Source organism: Bos indicus, chromosome 26 (genome assembly GCF_029378745.1).
Source record: "Bos indicus isolate NIAB-ARS_2022 breed Sahiwal x Tharparkar chromosome 26, NIAB-ARS_B.indTharparkar_mat_pri_1.0, whole genome shotgun sequence".
Taxonomy (NCBI): Eukaryota; Metazoa; Chordata; class Mammalia; order Artiodactyla; family Bovidae; genus Bos; species Bos indicus.
Window position 1 is genome coordinate 34,595,012 of NC_091785.1, and position 23,514 is coordinate 34,618,525.

At 42.1% G+C, this 23,514-nt stretch overlaps 1 protein-coding gene across 3 annotated transcripts in view; it reads right to left on the reverse strand.

Annotated features, from left to right (window-relative positions):
* Nucleotides 1-23,514, reverse strand: part of ABLIM1 (actin binding LIM protein 1) — a 328,672-nt gene that overhangs the window by 208,240 nt on the left and 96,918 nt on the right. Inside the window, exon 1 of one of the 3 annotated variants that reach the window (XM_070780895.1) lies at nucleotides 9,377-12,180. The exons of 1 other annotated variant lie outside the window; for it this stretch is intronic. In XM_070780895.1, coding sequence (XP_070636996.1) covers nucleotides 9,377-9,467 — 91 coding nt within the window. In that variant the 5' untranslated portion in view covers nucleotides 9,468-12,180. Of the gene's footprint in view, nucleotides 1-9,376; nucleotides 12,197-23,514 lie in introns of those variants that run through there. One more of the 3 variants, XM_070780891.1, reaches the window with a different exon arrangement.

The window sequence follows — 23,514 nt, forward strand, 5'->3', positions numbered from 1 at the left end:
TACAGCCATGGAAGACAAACAATAGAAATCATTGCTTTCAAAATAATGAATGAGTTCATTGTACTTTTATTATAGTTAAAATTTAGTGGGTGTTTGTGTGTGTCATTGTAGCAAACACCTCTGATGTGCATGTTCTTGTTTAATCCTTGTAATCGGTGCTGCCTTTAGACTCAAGCAAGCACAGGCCCTGGCCCTAAACCATACCTTCCTCAAAAATGTCTAAGTCCCCATGATGAAGCTGCAGAACCAACACTGGAACTGGAATTATTGTTATATAAAAACTAAGTCCCCAGAGAAGGAACTTATGGTTGCTGGGTTGGGGGGAAAGATGGAGGAAAGGCATAGTTTGGGAACTTGGGACAGACAAGTACACACTGCTACATTTAAAATGGACAACCAGAAAGAACCTACTGTAGAGCACATGGAACTCTGCTCAGTGTTATGCGGCAACCTGGAAGGGAGAGCAATTTGGGAGAGAATATAGAAATGTATGTGTATGGTTTAGTCCCTTCACTGTTTACCTGAAATTATCACTGCATTGTTAATTGGCTATATCCCAATACAGGGGCTCCCCTGGTGGCTCAGCTGGTAAAGAACCTGCCTGCCAATGCAGGAGAAGCAAAAGACAGGGGTGTGATCCCTGCATTGGGAAGATCCCCTGGAGAAGGAAATGGCAACTCCCTCCAGTATTCTTGCCTGGAAAGTTCCATGGACAGAGGAGCCTGGTGGACTACAGTCCATGGGGTCGCAAAGAGCTGAACATGACTTAATGCACATGCACACACATATCCCAATACAAAATAAAAAGGTTTTTTAAAAAAATAGAGAGACAGGAGGAAAAATATATCTAAATCTCTTTCTGGTGCCTGGGCTGGAGCCAGCAGTGCTATCTAGGCCGGGCAGTCCAGCCTCCTCTTTGGAGTTCTCTCTGATGATCCTCTGTGTCCCTCTCATGCTGTGCAGGGGGTTGACCAGATGCCTAGAGGCACTCTAGCCAGCCAGGAGTTGGAGTCAGCCCAATTCCAGGAGGAGTTTGGTGAACAATCACTCTTTGAGGCTGGCATGGTGTTTTTTAACCTTGATTGAGCAGGGTTGGACTGCTGACATATTGACTTGGAGTGACTAAAACTGTTTATATAAACAGGATCTTCACAAAAACTATTTGCCCGGGAACCCATATGCCCTGGGGATGGACCTGCTCCTAGCAATCATGTGAAGTGTGCATTCTTCTGCATACCTTACAGATGGGGAAATTGTCACTTGGAGACATTAATTTCCCAAAAACAACGCATTGAATAAGTTGAAGAGTTGGAACTTAAATTCTGAAATGTCCAACCCCAAAGCTCACACACCGAACTAATTCCCCAGATTTCTTTATCTGCCCCCAATAAGATACCAATACCCTAGAGAAGGTTACATTTTCCTTTACCCAGGCTCTCTTTGATACTGTCTATTCTCTTGTTGCCCTGTGATTGAAACTACTGACAAGCTATTGTCCAACACACTCTCCTTCGGCCACAGGTTACCTGGTCTCCTCCTGACTTCCTGCCTTCTCTACTGGCAGACCTTATCTTTTTAATGAGCATCAACAGCTCATTCCAGAAACATTTTATTTGAATCTCTTTTAGTAGAGTCACTGAACAGAAGCACCAAATTCATTCATAATTGTTAGTTCCAGAGGAAAGTTACATGTTTTGTTTTTACCCCTAATTGATGAATTAACTTTTTTAACTCAATAAAGGGACTTTAGGTATCCACCAGCACGGGAATCCGATATTTAAGAGAGGTGCCCTAAACTCCTGCAATATGCATGGTCAGCTGGCTCTGAACCAATTTCTCCTAGAGTGGCTTGTAAGAGGCCTGAGGGCAGAAGTCATGGTTTCCCTATCCCTACTCCTTGCTTCCCTGAAAAGGATGAGCCTGGAGTAGTGAAATAAAGACTGTTAAAGAGTGAGAGAGTCAAAGAGCTGTCAGCATCTGTCAGATCAGTATCCTGTCCTGCCTTAACACCGATCTCCTAGCCAGCCTCTCGGTGAATTGCATGATGTATGAATTGTATCTCAATTTGTTGTTGTTAAGTCACTCAGTCGTGTCTGACTCTTTGCAATCCCATGGACTGCAGCACACCAGGCTTCCCTGTCCTTCGTTATCTCCAGGAGTTTACTCAAACTCATGTCCATTGAGTCAATGATGCCATCCAACCATCTCATCCTCTGTTGTCCCTTTCTCCTCCTGCCCTCAATCTTTCCCAGCATCAGGGTCTTTTCCAATGAGTCAGTTCTTCACATCAGGTGGCCCAAGTACTGGAGCTTCTGCTTCAGCATCAGTCCTTCCAGTGAATATTCAGGACTGATTTCCTTTAGGATTGATTGGTTTGATTTCCTTGCAGTCCAAGGGGCTCTCAATAGTCTTATCCAGCACTGCAGTTCAAAAACCTCAATTATTCAGTGCTCAGTCTTCCTTATGGTCCAACTCTCACATCCGTACATGACTACTGGAAAAACCATAGCTTTGACTAGACAGACCTTTGTCAGCAAAGCGATGCCTCTGCTTTTTAATACACTGTCTAGGTTTGTCATAGCTTTCCTTCCAAGGAACAAGAATCTCAATAAAGCATCTCAATATCTCAATAAAGCTGTTCAAAAATTAATTGAAAACAGAACACCCTAGTATAAGTTAACTCCCTTCCCTAACCTAGCCTTAATCCAATCGTGCCATCCTCTCTAGCAAAGAATTATCTGGTATATATTCTGTTTTCTTGCTCTTTGGGGTCATCTTCACATGTTTATAGGGACTATGTCTAATAGCCTTCTGCTTCTTATATGAATTCTAGTACTGATTTTGACAAGGAGTGAGCATCTTCTCAATAAAGAAATCATAATTTCCAAGTCTGAGAACTCTTAAGTGTAATAACTCTTGTCCTCAGACTGGGCTTTCTCAACTTCTTTCCCAGGCCGATAGATAAGTGACCTCTTTCTAATAAGCTTCACTGAAAAGAAGCCTCAACAAGTTCTCTCAACATTTTACATCCTTTCTTTTTCTTTTCTTTTTAAATATTTCATAAGTATACCTAAGGCGGTTAACACAATTTAGATCTCAACTTCACTTAGGTCCTTTTTTACTAGTAGCAATCTGTTGCCTTGACTATTTCTTTTCCATTCATCCTATATTATATGAAAGAAAATCATCTATCAATAGAGATCTTTCTTTTCCACCTCTTTGCAAGCCCATGGACTGTAGCCTACCAGTCTCCTCTGTCCATGGAATTTTCCAGGCAAGAATACTGGAGCCGGTTACCATTTCCTACTCCAGGGGATCTTCCCAACCCAAGGGATCGAACCCATATCTCTCACATCTCCTACCTTGGCAGGTGGATTCTATACCACTGTGCCACCTGGGAAGCCCTCTTTTCCATCACACTTCCTGTTATAGACTGTTATTAGTACAAAGAGCTGACTCATTGGAAAAGACCCTGATGCTGGGAAAGACTGAGGGCAGGAGGAAAAGGGGCAACAGAGGATGAGATGATTGGATGGCATCGCTGACTCAATGGACATGAGTTTGAGCAAATTCCGGGAGCTAGTGAAGGACAGGGAAGCCTGGCATGCTGGAGTTCAGGGGGCCACAAAGAGTCGGACAGGACTGAGTGACTGAACTACAACCAACTATCAAGTTTGGAAAGAGACATATTTGTAACTGAGATCGTGAAATCATGGACAAAAATACCCTCAGAATTTAGTTCCATGACTGTACTTATGTTACATTCTCCATTCCTCCCACTCTCACCCCATCAATTATATATCCAGGATAGTGTTTCTTTTGAAGAATACATCATGGAAGAATGGTTCTAGACAGCACTTTATTACTTATGCCAATCACAAAACACAAAGCCACGTACAGAGTGGGCTCTTTTACTTACCAAGAGGATCCGGGTTGCTCAACAAGTGCTCAAACGTGCAGCAGACATCAGGATGCAGATACAACAAGTGAGTGATGGTGGCCCGCCTGCGAGCGGGGGCGGGGCTCCCGGGGAAACTCACATCCTGGACAACCAGTCTCCTTTTGCACGAGCCCCTGGTGCTGGTTTTCGCAGATGAGGTGGCTTTGCCTTTCCCCGAGTTGCACAATTTCCCCAGAGACTTTAAACCAAGGAAGCAAGGCATCTCGGCATAGATTGCAAAGAAATGAGAAATAAATACCAGGCTTCCAAGAAGCTGTGCTTCTCCACAACTCTCCTGACTCCTTATTGTTTTTTTTCCTCTCACTGCCCAGCAAAGAAGATTAAGGAAGATGTATTTAAGTGATTACCTTCAAGGGCTTAGGTACAGCTCTGTATACACAGATGATCAGGTTAAAAAAAAAAATAACTACCAGGAATTCAAGACTATTTTAGTCTGAGACATGAATGAAGAGTTAAAAATCAGATTAATATCCAGAGCAAGAGAAAGGACATAGCTTCAATAGCGAAAAAGATTCACCCACAGACATTCCTAGGATATTCAATATCATCTGGTAAGAGTGCTGTGAATAGGCATATCTATTGATATGAATCTAAAAATGCATATCAGAAAAAATTCAGGATAGTAATTCCAAGTTCTCTCGTGTTTCAGCTCTCATGGAGGAGAGAACTCAAGAAAAGTTCTTCAGCTACAACTAACAACCAAGCTAGCTCCAGGCCACAGTAAATAATCCTTCTCATTTTCTACCCTCCCCTCCCCCTGGTGTCATGAAAATCCTTCAGCCTCCTTCCATTAATCCAATGGCAATAATATTCTTAACGTTGTTTCACATGTTTTCGCTACTGCAGAATCTCTAGCAGAATCACATGATGAGAGAGAATTACCATGAAGGTGGCTGCATGAATTAATAAAGTTATAAGCAAGCAGCAGCAGTTAGGCTGCTGATGTACAAAGCAGCAAATGTACAAAGGCTGGTAATGACTTTTTACCCTTGACACCCACTCAGTCAGGTTAATAAGCACATGTGACTGAAATACCACACAAGAGTCACAAGTCAGCATGAATAAAACCACACTCCTTCTCCTGTCACTGGGATATTATATTCTAATAGCATTTTCTTTTCAATAAAACCCTTACACACTTTAAACAGGATAGAATTATAGAGCTGGAAGGGTCTTCAAAGATAAGCTACTCCAATGGTTCACAAATATCACTGCATGCAAGAATTTTCTCTAGAACTTTTGAAAAATACAGAGACTGGGGCACCGGCTCAGACCTCTAAATGAGATTCTTTGGGGGTGAGGCCCAGTATTACTCAAAGTTCCCCAGATCAGGACCAACATTCAGGAAACAGGGATCTTCTCCAGACTTTTAATTGTAAGGTGCACAAGGTAAGCCTTAGGGATACTAACTGGCTTTCCCAGGACAACACAGCACACCCAGGATGGAGTCAGGTCTCCTGACTCATAAGCTATAACTGTTTCTATCACAGGCATCAGGTCTTTCCATAAAGCTACAGAGGGATGAAGCAGAGAAAAGAATTATTTGCTTCTTTTATTAAGGAGAGTAAAAAAGCTGACTTGAAACTCAACATTAAAAAAAAAAGATCATGGCATCTGGACCCATCACTTCATGGCAAAGATAAAAGGAAAAAGTGGAAGCATTGACAGATTTTATTTTCTTGGGCTCCAAAACCACACAGCAGATGGTGACTGCAGCCACAAAATTAAAAGATGCTTGCTCCTTGGAAAGAAACCTATGACAAACCTAGACAGTATAATAAATAGCAGAGACATTACTTTGCTGACAAAGGTCCATATACTCAAAGCTATGGTTTTTCCAGTAGTTATGTACGGATGTGAGAGTTGGACCATAAAGAAGGCTGAGTGCTAAAGAACTGATGTTTTCGAATTGTGGTGCTGGAGAGGGCTCTGAGAGTCCCTTGGACTGCAAGGAGATCAAACCAGTCAATCCTAAAGGAAATCAACCCCGAATATTCATTGGAAAGATTGATGCTGAAGCTGAAGTTCTAATACTTTGGCTACCTGATGCAGAGAACTGACTTATTGGAAAATCTCCTGATGCTGGGAAAGACTGAAAAGGAGAAGAGGGTGGCAGAGGGTGAGATGATTAGATAGCATCATCACCTCAATGGATATGAATTAGAGCAAACTCCAGGAGACAGCGGAGGATAGAGGAGCCTGGCATGCTGCAGTCCATGGGATCTCAAAAAGTTGAACACAACTTAGCAACTGAATAACAATCTTTAATGCAGGATTTGGCAACAGAATTCAAGAACCAGAGAATTCAAATTTGCTAGAATGATTCTAAGCCAATGGGAAGCACAGTGGAAATAGAGATAGACTGCCCCAGAGGCATCCAGATTGGGCCAGAGATACAGAGGGTGGAAGTGTGGAAGCTTCTAGTACCATAGTCACGTGGTGAAATTTCTCTTCTTAAATTTGGAGGATTAAGTCCTATATCAACATTGCCCCCAGAAAAAAATCCTTCCAAGATCTTCCTCTAAAAACAGCATTCAAAGTAGGTAAAACAGGGTGTTCTTCCCTGCTGGCTCAGCGGTAGAGTCCACCTGTAATACAGGAGATGTGGATTCAATCCCTGGGTTGGGAAGATCCCCTGGAGAAAGAAATGGCTGGCTACCCATTCCAGTATTCTTGGGCTTCCCTGGAGGCTCAGATAGTAAAGAATCCACCTACAATACAAAAGACCTGGGCTTGATCCCTGAGTTAGGAAGATCCCCTAGAGGAGGAAATGGCAACCCACTCCAGTATTCTTGCCTGGAGAATCCCATGGACAGGGGAACCTGGAGGCTTACAGTCCATGGGGTCACAAAGAGTCAGACACGACTGAGTGACTAAATGACAACAAAACACGCTGTATGTGTTCTACTTCTTGTTTATTTCAAAGAGCCTTAGGATGTACAATTAAGATATTTTATCAAATGTTTCCAAAGTGTGGCTCCTAAACCAATCTGTTTAAAACACAGATGCCTGGGGTCCTGTAGACTTATTAGGTTCTTTTATGTTTTCCTAATAAACCTACTAGTGTCAGAACCTCTGCCCTAAACCATTAATTCCTTCTTTCCTAAAGGACTGCTCTTTGCAAACTGAAAACCTGAGAAGATCTATCTGCTTACATGTTTGTTCACATGGTCTATTTGTGAAACATATATACTTGCTTATATAGAGAAGCCAGACATAGTCACTCAAAACATAGGCTCTAGGATACACTAATGATTCACAAACACAGACTTTAGACAGATTTTTTTTTAATCCAGCATCTTTCTATAGCAAAAGTATAACTATTCTATAACAAAGCTGTCCTGCCTTCTTGGTCCCTAAATTTGTCAAGCATTGCCCCCTAAAACGAATCCTATAGCACTGACTCCATCTCAGTGCTTAGCTGTTGTATCAGTAGAATCTAGTCAGCCCACTCCTAAATTTTTGGACAAGTTTATAGATCCATATTGGAGAAGGCAATGGCACCCCACTCCAGTACTCTTGCCTGGAAAATCCCATGGATGGAGGAGCCTGGTAGGCTGCAGTCCATGGGGTCGCTAGGAGTCAGACACGACTGAGCGACTTCACTTTGACTTTTCACTTTCATGCATTGGAGGAGGAAATGGCAACCCACTCCAGTGTTCTTGCCTGGAGAATCCCATGGACAGAGGAGCCTGGTGGGCTGCCGTCTATGGGGTTGCACAGAGTTGGACACGACTGAAGCGACTTAGCAGCAGCAGCAGCATAGATCCATATATGTAGTTAAAAAGTGGCTATGTTCTGACAGACTATACAAGGGGAAAAAATTAAATTCTTCTTCAATAAAAGGATTATATATAAGAAGTTTTATCTACTTAATGAATTTTAGATCAGGATGAATCATAAAGAAGGCTGATGAGAACACCAAAGGTTTTTTTTGCTCTTAAAGACAGTCTGATTATATGTAAATGTGAGGTGCTGACTTATTTTTCAGGTGGTGGAAAGAGAAGAATTCAGATACTGGCTGCTTGGGGGTTGGGGCCAGCTCTGACAGTGGGCACCCAGGAGCTACATCCTTCTTTATACAGTGCCTAGAGTTCTTAGCTTGACCTCTTCCATGTAGCTCATGGTAAACACCCTGCAGAGGCCACACCTCCAGTATTAAAAATATTTTTTTCAGTGGAACCCACACAACAGCCATGAAAACACAGTACAGAGAAGATCCTTAAAGAAGCAGCAGTGGACCCATGTCTTCCATTGCTGTACCAACATCAGCCTCTTGCCACAGTTCATGTCAAATTACAGTCACAGCATTTACAAAGGAGTGGAGTGGCTTCCGGGACAGTTCATGTGGTTATAAAAGAAGGTATCACAAACTCTACACTATGAAGCTAATGCTAACTACAAATGCATAATTTGCTTGGGTGGCCTGCATACCTTATCAGATAGGCTTTCTTAACACTGCTAGCAACAGTTCCATCGCTTCTAAACAAGCTCGTCTATGATAAGCAAAGAAAAGAAACTGTCAGTGGCAAAGTTAACCAGGAGCTTTAACCCAGCCCTGAGAGACCCTGGGCATTCTGCCTTTACACACTGTGGAACCTCAATAGTGAGATGAACCCCAACCTCAGAGCCAAGCACTTTGGGGGTTACACAGTGCTTAGAGGACAGATGCCTTAACTACTCTTAATTCACCAGTCACAGGTCAATCCCTGCAATTCTGTGCAAATGAATTCTGACTTTATTCCATGTAATGATTTAAGTCTTTATATTTTTCCAGACAAATGTCCCTTCTCTACCTTTAAATCATCTGCTAAAATTTATCTGCTTTTTGATAAGAGAAAAAAATTTTAAGAGAGAAAATTACATTGGGAAGGAAATCCAAAGCAGAGAGGATATATGTAAACATGTAGCTGATTCACTTTGCTGTACAGCAGAAATTAACACAACATTGCAAAGCAACTCTACTCCAATAAAAAATTTTTTAAATGCCAATTTTTTTAAATGCTAATTTTTATGGGATTTAGTTTTACAATGAATTTACAGCCTGTGGTTTCATCAGTGACAAGGAGGTCACCTGCTTTTCAGTTTGGGGTTTTGTTTTAATCAGAAGGGAGCAAACACAAGAGCTCAGCAAGTCCACTTAAAACACCTGCAGAAGCTCATAGTCTTCGGGATGGTCTTCGCTGCTGAGCAGAACAGAGTAAGCAGACAAACAGCAGTGTTTTAAGCAGGAGTACTCAGAAGAAGGGGCACCATCAAACTTATAGACAGTGATGTCTTGACCCATGAAGTGTCTCTTGCTCCAGCAGTTACACCTGTTCCCTGCCACCAGCAAGTCTTAAGTTTAGTTCTGCTGGCCTGCAACGTCAACCCTATGCATCGCCTCCACAAAGCCCCATGCCTAAGGGGTCTTACCCATTCCTCCAAAGCAGGCTGTGATTTTCTGAGCATACTGGCACAGGCTCCTGTCTGGGTAGGGCTCCTCTGGAAGTCCTGCTTCATCCATCACTCTGCAAGCAGCTGCCTCTCTTCCCGTAATGCCACCCGTCCAAGACCTGCTCAAAACGGAACAAGCAGCCAAGCCCCCTGTTCCATATCGTGTCCATTAATAATTCAGATACTACATCAAATCTGCTGAGCATTCAGGATTGAGAGCACCAAGGCACTCTGTGGACTGAAGCATAATTAGTTTAACAGACAGCAAGTGTCTCAGATTACCCTCTGACAATACACTTCATAGACAAGATTTCCAAACAGCCATGAGAGGCGGGCTTGGAATGCCTTCACGGAAGCAGCCACAGATGGGGATCGGCTTGGGAAGGGTCACAGGCATCCCCGGAGCTCAAAGCCCATATGGCTGCCGCATGCATCTGTTTCCTAGAACCAGAGCACTACGTTTGACCACAGATCCCAGCCCGCCAGCCTGGGGTCTCCTTCAATTGCCAAACCTTCTGCTCTGAGTACACCTCATACTCCCCAACCTTTAACTATTTCTGTGCTTCTTCTCTTTTCCCAGCAAACCTCAACCTTCTCCCACCTGATCTTTCAAAAATCCACCTGTGCTTAAAAATGCAGCTCACCTGCTGCCTTCTCCATCAAGGTTTCCCAAATCCCACCAGCTAGAATCAATTTCTTCCTGTCTTCAAAAGCAGCTCTGCCATGGCATTTTCTATACCCTGCTCTATAACACAATTACCTGTAGACTGTCTTATTTCTGTAAGCTTCTGGAGGGCAGGAGTTTGCCTCTGTCATCCTGTTTCCTTCACACAGGACTCTACACATACTATCTGCTCCATGCGTGCTCAGTCGCTTCGGTAGCGTCCGACTCTGTGACCCCGTGGACTGTAGGCTGCCAGGCTCCTTTGTCCATGGGATTTTCCAGGCAAGAATACTGGAGTGGGTCGCCATTTCCTTCTCCAGGGGATCAAACCCAGGGACTGAACGTGCATCTCTCACATCTCCTGCATTGGCAGACAGGTTCTTACCGTTTATCCCACTAGCTTCTTGGGATCCTATAAATAGAACTGGACAATTCTTGATCAGAAATCACTGTGACATACGAGTATACCATACTTGGATAGAAGGCAGATATCTAGGATAAAACACACCATGGTCATCAGTAAGTGCTTTAGTGGTCTGAGAACTCCTGTTTCCACATGTGCGGCTGCAGGATGTGGTTATTTTCCTGCTGGTCAGAGCTTACCTAAGTGCCACTGGACTGGGACACACTAGGCAACAGGCACATGCCCGACAGGCAGCTGTCCCAGTGGTTGGTCATTAGGAGACAGGCTGTCCTTGCCGGTGGGATAAATAGCTGAGCATAGGAATGAGAAAGCTCACTGTCAGCACTTCCCCGCGGCCCCGCTGACGGAGGTGCTGGCCCTGGAGCAGGTGTGTGGTGCCTGCCTGTTTCTGCTTCCCTGCCAGGGCCCTCCCGGGAGGAAAGCTGCAGAGCGGAGTGATCCAGCAGCATGGTTTGAAGTATTCATAATTCATCCATCTCGACACAGAGTAGCTCCGACTCACTCTGGCAAACCTCATGTTCACTGTCAAGTTACTAGAAAATGTCAATCTATTCCTCCCGAACAGTCTGTTTCCTGACTATGTTGTAATCAGTGCCTCTTGCTCACCTCATTTTTTTCTAAAGCTCATTCACCTCTGGACTTCAACTTTGACTTCCAAGAGGAACTCCCTGGAGTTCGTGGTCACAAGACAGACATAAGACACATACGGAATATAACAGGAGACCTGCTGGTGCAAAGCAGTGTCAGGCTTTTCTGCATCCTTTGTTTAAGGCAGCTATCTTCATTCCACAAACATGTACTGAGTGCCGCCAATGGGACACGCCAGGTGTTAGCTGCCTTAATGATGAGTACCACAGGGGCCTTCTGAGAGCACGTAAATTAGCAGGCGACATGGGTAAGTATATGCCAAACTATCCTGCAACTCGGTAAATCCACCCCAGTGTATGTGAAAAAATGAAAGTTGTTTTAGTTGCTCAGTCGTGTCCGATTCTGTGCGACCCCATGGACTGTGGAGCCCACCAGGCTCCTCTGTCCATGGGATTCTCCAGGCAAAAACACTGGAGTGGGTTGCCATTCCATTCTCCAGGAAATCTCCCTGAGCCAATATAGTTTGTGAAATAAAAGATGGAGGAGGGGTTTGGTTTAGAGATTTGAAATGCAGTTAACGGTACCTTTTAATTTTCTGTCTTAAAATAATGTTTCAGAAAAAGAAGTGATTTATGATTCAGGGTTTACACAGACAACTTTATGCATTTCTGTTACATTCGCAACAATATTACACACAAAAAGGCTTTCCCTCTAGGGAGTCCACAGGGCGTGTGTATCAAGCCTGTTCCCTCATCATACACTCAATGCCATGCTCTGAGGTTATGAAAGTGCCTGAGAAGGAAAGATTGAGTCAGCCTGGTGCTTTGGGATTCTGGAGAATAAGATGTTCGATCTGAAACCAACTTATGGCTGCTGGGGGGAAGGGACAGTTAGGGAGCTGGGGGTGGACATGTATACGCTGCTATATTTAAAATGGATCACCAACAAGGACCTACTGTATAGCACATGGAACGCTGCTCGATGTTATGTGGCAGCTTGGATGGGAGGAGGGTTTAGAGGACAATGAATACATTTATATGTATGGCTGAGTCCCTTCGCTATTAACCTAAAACTATCACTACTTTGTTAATCAGATATATCCCAATACAAAATACAAAGATCTAAATTTAAAAAAAAAAAAAGAAGAAGAAGGGGATTAGAATAAGACAAAAAAGAACAATCCAAACAGAATGCTTCAGAGAAAAGCTTTATTCAAGTCATACAAGTTGATGGAAAGAAGTTCAGGGAACACAGGTAGGGTCTTAGAAGGTAGAACCCACCCATCCACATATAAACAGCTTTATTCAGAGAAGTAACATGGCTAGCACAAGACCTATCTGCTAAACCCTGCTCATGCCATTCTTTAGTGTGAGAACTCTAAGAAAACTCCTAGAACATACCCACGAATGTACTTCACCCTGACTCATTCTTGCACTGCCTCTCTCAGCACTTGCTTTTCTCCAAGTCCTTTTTAACCACAGTTTGTTAATCACAGCAGCAGTCCCATGAGACCCGAGGATGGCAAGCTCTCCAGGGAGCCCCCACAGCTCAGACTGATAAACTGAGACCTGAGGGGAATTCCACTTCTTGAGATTAAATTCACAGTCGCTATTAGAGGTCTGAAAAGAACCCATGCTGCTCAAAGGCCAGTCTGAGACCGTAATAGCAATAAAAGATGCCACTGGCTATTTTGAAGTTCAGGGCTGTAAAAGGTTTTAGAGCACAGTGGCTACAGACGGACAACTGTTTTTCTAACAAAGGAGAATTTTGTTCTTTCCATAATCTGGACTGATGTGGTGACTGTCTACTGCACCCTTTATCTAGAAGGGACAAGTTATTGGATACAAAATTGGGAGTCTCTGACATGAGAGATGTCTTCAGGCAGAATCATGGTCCAGGCATTGCTTCATGTACTGGTCAAAACAGGGTAGGCAATACCTAAGAGATAATTTATTGTGGTGTAGAAAGAAAATTCTCTCTGTATAAATATATACATAACATCTTACTTTTTAACATTTTAGAAATATATATGCTTTAGACTATATATGATATTAACATAGATCAAAAGAGTATGATTTATTAGTAAATAATAAACATAAATAGGTAAGTTTTTTTCACTGCTAAGGATGCAGAATCAAGAGTTTGGAGACCGGGGGTTACTCTGAAAACAAATCATAAGGATATGTACAAGAACTCAACCAGAGGTAGGTACTAAATAATGGATGAAACCAAAGCTAAAAATAAACAAAGGAGAACAATGTGATGGCTAAATGCATGGGCTCTGGATTAAGAAAACCTCACTCAGATCCTGGCTCTGCTGCTTCTGGTGGGCAACCTCAGGTAAGTTCTTCACTTATTTAAACCTTGGTTGCCTTGTGTGTAAAATGGATATAATAATAGTATCTCCTTTGTGTATCTGCTAAAGCCTGTAGTAGCCTCTTATACTTAGGAGGGGATCTATACATGTTAATTCAAAGGCTACCTATTCAAACACTTACAGGACTGAAAATAGACATTAAAACAACAATTGAGGCAGTAGGTTGGTCCTGAGATATTATACTTGTGATACTTGTAACAATACTTGTGTGTAAAGTATGTTATCTACCTAAAGAAGGAGCCACCACTCAGATCCAGGCAATTACTGCTGTTTTAGAATGCCAGCTAAGGATTGCCAGGTGTTCAGATTTTTAGGGAGAAGGCAATGGCACCCCACTCCAGTACTCTTGCCTGGAGAATCCTATGGATGGGGGAGCCTGGTGGGCTGCCGTCTATGGGGTCACACAGAGTCAGACATGACTGAAGTGACTTAGCAGCAGCAGTAGCAGCAGATTTTTATATGAACTCTCCCAATTTCAAACATTTGCAAGTAATTAAAAAAAAAAAAACTATCTGTATATCTCTGCCACAACCAAAAAAGAGAAAAAAAAACAAAAAAACAGCACATGTTCACAGGCCTGTGGTGGCCTATGGTTACCAGTCTGGGATCTACGTACTAGTTATTACAAGCCTATGATGTAAACCCTCCTACTCACCAAACTTAAACCAAACAGTAACAGTTGTGATTGATTTCAGGTACTGTTGCTGCTGCTGCTAAGTTGCGTCAGTCGTGTCCAACTCTGTGCGACCCCACAGACGGCAGCCCACCAGGCTCCCCCATCCCTGGGATTCTCCAGGCAAGAACACTGGAGTGGGTTGCCATTTCCTTCTCCAATGCATGAAAGTGAAAAGTGAAAGTGAAGTCGCTCAGTTGTGTCCGACCCTTGGCGACCCCATGGACTGCAGCCCACCAGGCTCCTCCATCCATGGGATTCTCCAGGCAAGAGTACTGGAGTGGGGTGCCATCACCTCCAGATTTCAGGTTCTAAAGAAAGGCAATGGGGCAGAAGACTTTTAGAAGCATCGGAAGGTTTCACATACCAGATTCATACTTTCTTGTTTGCAGAATCGGATTTTAATTATGGAATTTCTGTTATGAACCACCACAAAACAGCCATTATCCTCAGATACTCAGTGTATGATGCCAACAGCAGTACTTCCAGAGCAAATCTGACCACCCTTTTTCCTTGCCACAAATGCAAGAGCGTGCCTTTTCTCTTACATTGCTTTCTTTATACCTACATTATATATTTATTTATCTTTAATCACTAGTAGGATACTACTATGCATTTTACTCTAGATTTTTCCCCTTAATTTTTTGTTTCTTTCATGAAATTAAGATTTATCTACAGTGAAAAGTATAGATCAATGAGATCTGACAAATGCTTTTGCCCATGTAACTCATATCTCTGTCAAGATAGAGAACTCATCCCTCTCTTCAGAAAACCCCCTGTGCTCTGTCCCACTCACTCTCCACCCCCACATCAGAACAACCACTGTTCTGCTTTCTATCACCACTTTTCTCATTCTAGAGCTTCATATAAATACAACTACCCAGTATGTACCCTTTTTCCCCCAGCTTCTTTTGATCAGCATGTTTTTGAGATTCATCCATGTTTCCCCATTACATTTTGCCTCTCCCATTTCCCCCAGTGCAAAAATCATAGCTTCTCTCCAGTATGCTAGAAATCATCTGACGTTATTATCCCAGGAGTGCTTTGCATGCTAAGTTGCTTCAGTCGTGTCCAACTCTGAGACCCTGTGGACTGTAGCCCACCAGGCTCCTCTGTCCATGGGATTCTCCAGGCCAGAATACTGGAGTGGGTTGCATGCCCTCCTCCAGGGCATCTTCCCCATCCAGGGATCGAACCCACATCTCTTAAGTCTCTTGCATTGGCAGGCGAATTCTTCACCACTAGTGCCACCTGGGAAGCCCCTATTATCCCACAGTAAACACCAGTTCATGAACTTTTGGAAATGGAAAGCAATGCAAAACTTACTTTTGGAGTCTTAAAACATACTAGTGTTGATATCATGTCACTGATTGGGGCAGGCCACGATCCAGGGGCCGCCTAAGTGGACGGTATTAGAGGATGGGAGAACTACAGGCTATGCCAAATTGGAAGGGGCAGTGCTTGAGGGAGAGAATCTACTGGAAGAGCTACCTGTCTGCAAATACTGAATCAGAAAGAGAAGTGGGAATGGGGAGGTAGTCAATTATGCATGAGCATTCAGGAGGACAAAGGAAAGGGAAAGACCCAGTCCAGGCTGAGATAAGGAAAACAAGATCGTTCTGCGACCTTCCCACAAATACAGGGCATCCCACTGAGCCACTGCTCTCTTGCATGGATTCATGCACCCAGTCACTCTGAGCATGGGTGTTGTTCACAGGCAGTGACTCCAATGGACAAGTGACCAGAATAAAAGGAGGGGGATGCTTAGTAAGGGGGAAGTAACTGTCATGTCAGGGGTTTGGTTAGAACCCCCAAAGATTAGAACTTGGGTGACTGGAAAAAAGTAGAGCCATTGAGAAAAGAGACATGGGGAAGAGAATGAGTTTGGGTGGAAAAGGTGATTATGAACTAATTTCAGATGTAACGAGTTTAAGATGTCATCAGAGCATCCATGGAGTGGTGACCAGTAGGAAACTGGGCATGCTGCTGTGGCTCCCAGGGGAGAAGTCAAAGCCAGAGATGTAGTTTTGTGGCATCCAGCAAAGTGAGGGTTGAGGCCACGGGAATGAATGAAAGATGAAAGAATTCACCGGACTGTGAACTTCTTGAGAGCAGAAGTGGTCTCTCTCATTTCTGTGTCTGTTTCAGGGGAGATGCTTCACAGATATTTATGAACATTGGACCTTAAAATGAATACTATGTAAAAAGTTACCTGGGAAAAATATTAAAATTCCCCATATATATTCAATTTACTGAAACTGACCCTCTGCACATAAATGCTCAAAGCCTCTCAGCTCATGGCATTAACTAAATGATTCAACTCAGCAGTACTTCCCAGCATTCTAATTAAAGTCACATACATTTTATTGACTAATGTTTCCAGTAAGAGCATAATGCTATTGCTTACCCTGCCAAGAAAAGAAGAGAAGCATTAAAAAAAAAAAACTTACAAGAGACATCACTCCATCTTTCAATTCATCAGAGAGAATTTGAAAATGTAGTAATTAAACTCACATAAGAAGATACAGGTTTGCAGAGAAGAGATTCAGAAAAACATTGGATTCTAAAGAATATGACCCCTTCCACAATCGACTTCATGATTATAAATGTGTACCATCAGTAAAAATGTGCACGGAAAAACCTACACGTGGCATAAACCATGATCTGTAAGAGGGCAATTAAATCAGCACTTATTGAGCATTTCTTTGCACACAGCCCGGCAATAGGTATAAAATAGAAAACCACAGTGCTTTGTTTTTCATTTTTTGATGGAAACCAAAGTACTCTTTAAAAGATTCCAATATAGGAACTTGCAAGACATAGCAAACAAAAATAGCCTACACCAGGATGAAGTGAGTAGTGGATGTCTTCAGCAGATGGATCATTTGGAGCTGTGTGTGTGTGTGTGTGTGTGTGTGTGTGTGTGTGTGTGCGCGCGCGCGCGCACACGTCCGTGCGTGCGTTTCTGGGGTTCTTTTATTTATTTATTTTTTTACAGAGGAGATAATGCCTTGGCACAATTAATTTTTAAACTCACATTGGCACATGGAGAAGCAGGGTGGAGGGGAGGGTGGGGAAGGGCAGGAAGTCTCAAGATAGAGAACAGAGCAAATGGTAATTCCAGAAGACTATAAAGGATAGGAAATGAGCTTTTTAGGAATAAGAATTACAAATGATGGCTTAAAAGATCAACATGTTAAGCATTAAAAATAAAGCAATTATACACTTGAAAGTGTGAAAGTGAACGTCGCTCAGTTGTGTCTGACTCTTTGCAACGCCATGGACTATACAGTCCATGGAATTCTCCAGGCCAGAATACTAAGGTGGGTAGCTATTCCCTTCTCCAGGGGATCTTCCCAACCCAGGGATCGAACCCAGGTCTCCCGCATAGAAGGTGGATTCTTTACCAGCTGAGCCACCACAGAATCCATGAAGAAGACAGAAACATGGTCAGCCAACAGACTGAGGAACACAGGCCAAAAGCAACAGCACACAAGGTCAGCTGTCCACCCCAACTCCTGCTTCCCACTGTGACCTTCCCTAAATGCTGTCTCAGCCCCTCTGAGGTCTTCTCCATGAAGCTTTCTCTAAGTCTACAACTCCTGAATTTGCCTGTCTCTAAATTGCTATTTTCCTTCCCAAAATATCAAAACGGATTTATGATCGAGGTTCAAGTTATCTCAAATATCTCCTTAGTTATACTTTTTACCACTTCAACTTTTCTGTTATAGAAGGAATATACTGCATTAGAGAAAATTTGTAAGACAGACACTGAAAACTATTACTAACACAGTTTTACCATTTGGAAATCACTTATTCTTCAGTATACTTTCTTTCAATTTTCTTCCTTTGAATTTATGCCAGATCATATTTCATATACAATTTATAACTTTGGCTTATCAAAACTTTCCCCATGTTATTCAAATCTATTAGTATGATTTTTAACGTTCAAATTTCAAAAATTCAGTCAGTGAATTTTTTCATGTGTCCATGTAACCACCTCCAAGATCAAGGTCTAGATCTGTGCCTCTCTCTGTGTGTGAAAACAACAGTAAGAAAGGAAATTAACCAGAGAAAAGAGAACAGCTCAAGAAGATGTATATAACAAATTAAAAGACAACATAAGACCCAGAAATCCCACTGCTGAGCTATCCCCTGAGAAAACTATAATTCAAAAAGACACATGTACTCCAGTTTTCATTGCAGCACTATTTACAACAGCCAGGGCATGGAAGCAACCTAGATGTCCACTGACAAGGAATGGATAAAGAAGATGTGGTACATGTATACACTGAAATGTTACTCAGCCATAAAAAGGAATGAAATTGAGCCAGTTGTAGTGATGTGGATGAACCTAGAGTCTATCACAGAGAGTGAAGTCAGAAAGAGAGAAACAAATATTGCATAGTGATGCATATATATGGAATCTAGGAAAATGGTACTGTTGAACCAATTTGTAGGGCAGAAATATAAATGCGGATGTAGAGTATGGACTCACGGACACACTGTGGGAAGGTGAGGGTGAGACAAATTGAAAGATTAGCATCGTCATATATATACTGCTGCTGCTGCTTCTGCTAAGTCGCTTCAGTCGTGTCCGACTCTGTGCGACCCCAGAGATGGCAGCCCACCAGGCTCCCCTGTCCCTGGGATTCTCCAGGCAAGAACACTGGAGTGGGTTTCCATTTCCTTCTCCAATGCATGAAAGTGAAAAGTGAAAGTGAAGTCGCTCAGTAAGTGTTCGACTCTTCGTGACCCCATGGACTGCAGCCTACCAGGCTCCTCCGTCCATGGGATTTTCCAGGCAAGAGGACTGGAGTGGGGTGCCATTGCCTTCTCCCATATATACACTACCATGTGTAAAATAGCTAGCTAGTGGGAAGCTGCTGTATAACACAGGGAGCCCAGCTAAGTGCTCTGTGATGACCTAGAGGGGTGGGATGGGAGGGTGGGAGTTTCCAGAGGGAGCAGATATATGTATACATATAACTGATTCACACCATCGTACAGCAAAAACTAACACAATATTATAAAGAAATTATACTCCAATTAAAACAAGACAATGTAAGATAATAATAAATAACAGTGAGAGTGGATTTATATGATTATGCTACCTGGGAAAAAATGCATTTTTCCAAGAAACTCAGGGGACTTCAAATAATGTTCTTAAAACCTACCAGGAATTTGTTTTAATTGTATTGCTACTCTCAGGTACGATAGTCATAAATGCTGATGGTAAATGAATAAACAGGTATTAAAGATTCTAAGCAAAAAAAAATCTTTATTTTCTAATAGTATTCTGGGCTTTGTTCTATCTTCAAATATGAGGGGAGCATAATGATTGCTAAGGAAAATCTAAGTGAAATACAAGTGAGGTGGAAAAATATCCACTTGAATCCTGCATATTGTTTCCTTTAAAAAACGAAAAACCTTTATTTTTATTTTAATTATTTATTTATTTGGGGTGCTGGGTCTTGGTTGTGGCTTGCAAATTCGTAGTTGTGACATGTGGGATCTAGTTCCTTGACCAGGGATCAAACCCAGGCCCCCTGCTTTGGGAGTTCTGTGTCTTAGCCACTAGACTACCTGGAAAGTTCCTGCAAACTGTTTCTTAAAAGTTAAAAATAAATCATTCATATTAATCCCTCTGGTTCCTTCATACAAATCTAGGTCACATTAGTCAAATGCAACTTTTTTAGTGGCATAAAATCTAATCACTTTAATTAGTTACTTCATTTTCAAATGCTTTCTTCCTCATCCACCAACTAAGCAAAAATATGAACACTCTTAATAAACATGTTTTCAAATAGGCATTCAGAAGCAGAAATCATTTGTAGCAAGTAATACTTTTGTAGAGTGATGAGTTCTCATTCTGACTGGACCACATTAACCTGTGGTAAAATCTACCTTACTCGCTCCTTGGAAGAAAAAAGACGCTTGCTCCTTTGAAAAGCTATGACAAACCTAGAGAGCATATTCAAAAGCAGTTGCTATGGTTTTTCCAGTGGTCATGTATGGTTGTGAGAGCTGGACTATAAAGAAAGCTGAGCACTGAAGAATTGATGCTTTTGAACTGTGGTGTTGGAGAAGACTCTTGAGAGTCCCTTGGACTGCAGGGAGATCAAACCAATCAATCCTAAAGAAATCAGTCCTGAATATTTGTTGGAAAGACAGATGCTGAAGCTGAAACTCCAATATTTTGGCCACCTGATGAGAAGAACTGACTCACTGGAAAAAAACCTGAGGTTGGGAAAGATTGAAGGCGGGAGGAGAAGGGGACGACAGAGGATGAGATGGTTGGATGGCATCACCAACTCAATGGACCTGAGTTTGAGCAAGCTCCAGGAGTTAGTGATGGATAGGGAAGCCTGACATGCTGCAGTCCAAGAGGTCACAAAGAGTTGGACACTACTGAGTGACTGAACTGAAAATCGACCTGTTGAATGACCACAAGTTTTTTCTTACTTCATATTTAAAACAAATTTTGTTGAGCTAAATTAATCTTCACTGCCTTGGAAATTATTACTCCTTTTTCAACAAGTCTTCCACAACTGATCCTTTATTTCTTTCAATATTCCAGTCCAGTGGTCTTTAAACTAATGCCTGAAGTCTGGTTTTGTATTATAAATAAAGATTTGCTGGGACACAGTCATGTCTATCCATTTGTGTATTGTCTATAGCTACTTCTGTGCTGTAACTATAGTTGAATAGCTGCAACAGAGACCACTCAGCTGACAAAAGCTAAAATATTTACTATCTTGCCCTCCACAGCAAAAGTTTGCTTTAGGCTGCTGCTGCTGCTGCTGCTAAGTCGCTTCAGTTGTGTCCGACTCTGTGCAACCCCATAGACGGCAGCCCATCAGGCTCCACCGTCCCTGGGATTCTCCAGGCAAGAGTACTGGAGTGAGGTGCCATTGCCTTCTCCTTGCTTTAGGCTAGTCACATACAAACTGTTAAAAATCTATTGCTTAGCTTTTTGCTCTATAACCACTTCATTCATTAATTTCATCTGTAGATCATTTTCTCAAGTATGGCTTAGTAAAGTCCTTGAGGGTTAGAATTCTCTTTTCTTAAATCCAAATGAAAGCCTGGCAAGGTTAGCTGGACATAATAAGACTTTTATTTCTGTGAGTCTCAATAAGTGTCCATTCATGCTGGGGCTGCTGCTACTGTCTAGAAGGCCAGATAGGTTGCCTCAGGGGCCCTAGTTTATCTTCCTCCCTTGTATCAAGCCTTTTGCCGTGTTATTTTGCAGTGCCTCCCACTTTGACCATGTAACTTGCTCTGGCCTACAGAATAAAGAGGACAAAAGTGACCACGTGCTGGTTCCGAGCTTAGGTTCAAAGAGGTCAAGCGTGTCTCTATTTGCTCTTTGTTCTGCTTCAGTGTGATGAGGGCATGATTGGGATAGTCTGCTGGTCCCAAGAGGAGGATGAGCAATGTACAGAGCAGAGCTACCTCCAAACATGTTAGCCTGCCAAACTGCCCCCTGATTCAGCAGAAAGCAGCTGACCCCCTGCCAACCCTGCAGACTCATGGAAAATGATGGATGATTACCACTTTAAGTTTCCAAATTTTGGAATGGCTTATCAAGCAACAATAGCTAATTGATAGAAGAGTATCCTGTCTAATCACGCTTACAGCTAGTACTTATTATTCCTTGGAATCTTAAAACCAAAAAAGAAAAAGTTGCAATATTTTTAGTGGCATGGTTTTCATGGGACCACACTAATAAAGGTAATATATATGATGCCCCTTTTTAGCCAAATACGAAAAGCAATCAACTACTCAACCAGAATTTAGTGACTATAAAGAACTCATGCAACTCAACAACAAAAACAAACAAATGGATTAAAAAATAAACAGAGGATCTGGATAGACATTTTTCCAAAGAAGACGTATAAATGAGCAACAGGAAAATGAATCACTAATCATCAGGGGAATGCAAATCAAAACCAGAAAGAGACATCAATTTATACTCATTAGAAAGGCTATTATCAAAAGACAAGAAATAATAAGTGTTGTAGAGACTATTGAGAAAAGGAAATCTTCATACACTGTTGATAGGAATGTGAATTGGTACAGCCACTATGGAAAACAGAATGGATATTTCCCAAAAAATTAAAAATAGAATTATCATACGATCAAAACTATTCCACTTCTGGGCATTTTCCAGAAATATAAAAACATTAATTCAAAATGATATATGCATCCCTATGTTTATCCCAGGATTATTTTTAATAGTCAAGATATGGAAACAACCTAAGTGGCCATCAACAGATGAATGAATAAAAAAGATGTGGTGTGGCGGTGCTGGTGGCAAAGAATATGCCTGTCAATGCTAGAAATGGAAGAGACGTGGGTTTGATCCCTGGGTTGGGAAGATCCCCTGGAGAAGGGAATGGCAACCCACTCTAGAATTATAGTCTGTAAAATTCCATGGACAGAGGAGCCTGGCAGGCTACAGTCCATGGGGCTGCAAAGAGTTGGACGTGACTGAGCACACACACAAATATACCATACTATAGTGTATTTGGAAGTCAAATTATAATATTGTACATGTGAAACTTATACAATGTTATATATCAAAGTCATCTCAATTAAAAGAATTTAGTGAGCACACACCATGTATTCATTACTGAGATTTCTAAAAGATATAAAAACCACAGTTTCTAATATCAATGAACTCATAACTCTCTTGAAGGAGATTGAATGAAATGTGAGATAATTAGAGTATAAGATATTAACTGAGTGGGAAAATCTACGGAAACTTTGAGCTTCTGGCTAAACATGGTTCTGTGAACATGTGTTTATCTCTGTGTCTTCACAGAACCCCAAAAAGAACAAGAGAGAAGCAACGTCAGCAGACAGATGTTTGGAAGCTTCCAGTTTGGAAGCTGGAAAGTGAATGGATGACATAAGAAAAGAAGGAGGAGAAGCTGAAACTTAGCTTGGAGTGGGGACAACTCTCGGGGCAATCCAGGAAAGGCTGGTGTCCGAGGTACCAAGTACCACTGAAGGCCAGGATGAAGAATGAGGATGAGATGAACAAGATGAGGTGAACAGGAAGATGGGATGTTGTCTTTATGGCAGAGTCAACCTCTACACCCCCTCCATTTCTTCTCTCTGCGGGAGACTGACCCTCACCGATAAAGATGAAAAACAAAACAGTCAAAAATCCCACCTCAAAGAGCCACATTCTGTTAATAGAAACATCAGTTTTGATCACATTAGGAAGTCAGGCCAGAAAAACTCCAGAATCCTAGCCTCTTACTCCTTTGTCTCCCATTCTTGACAGAAGATACTATTTGACTTTCAAAACTAGGAACATGCACTACTTTGGTGAAAATAAAATGAATAAATAAAACTGATGATAGTAGTTACCGCCCAG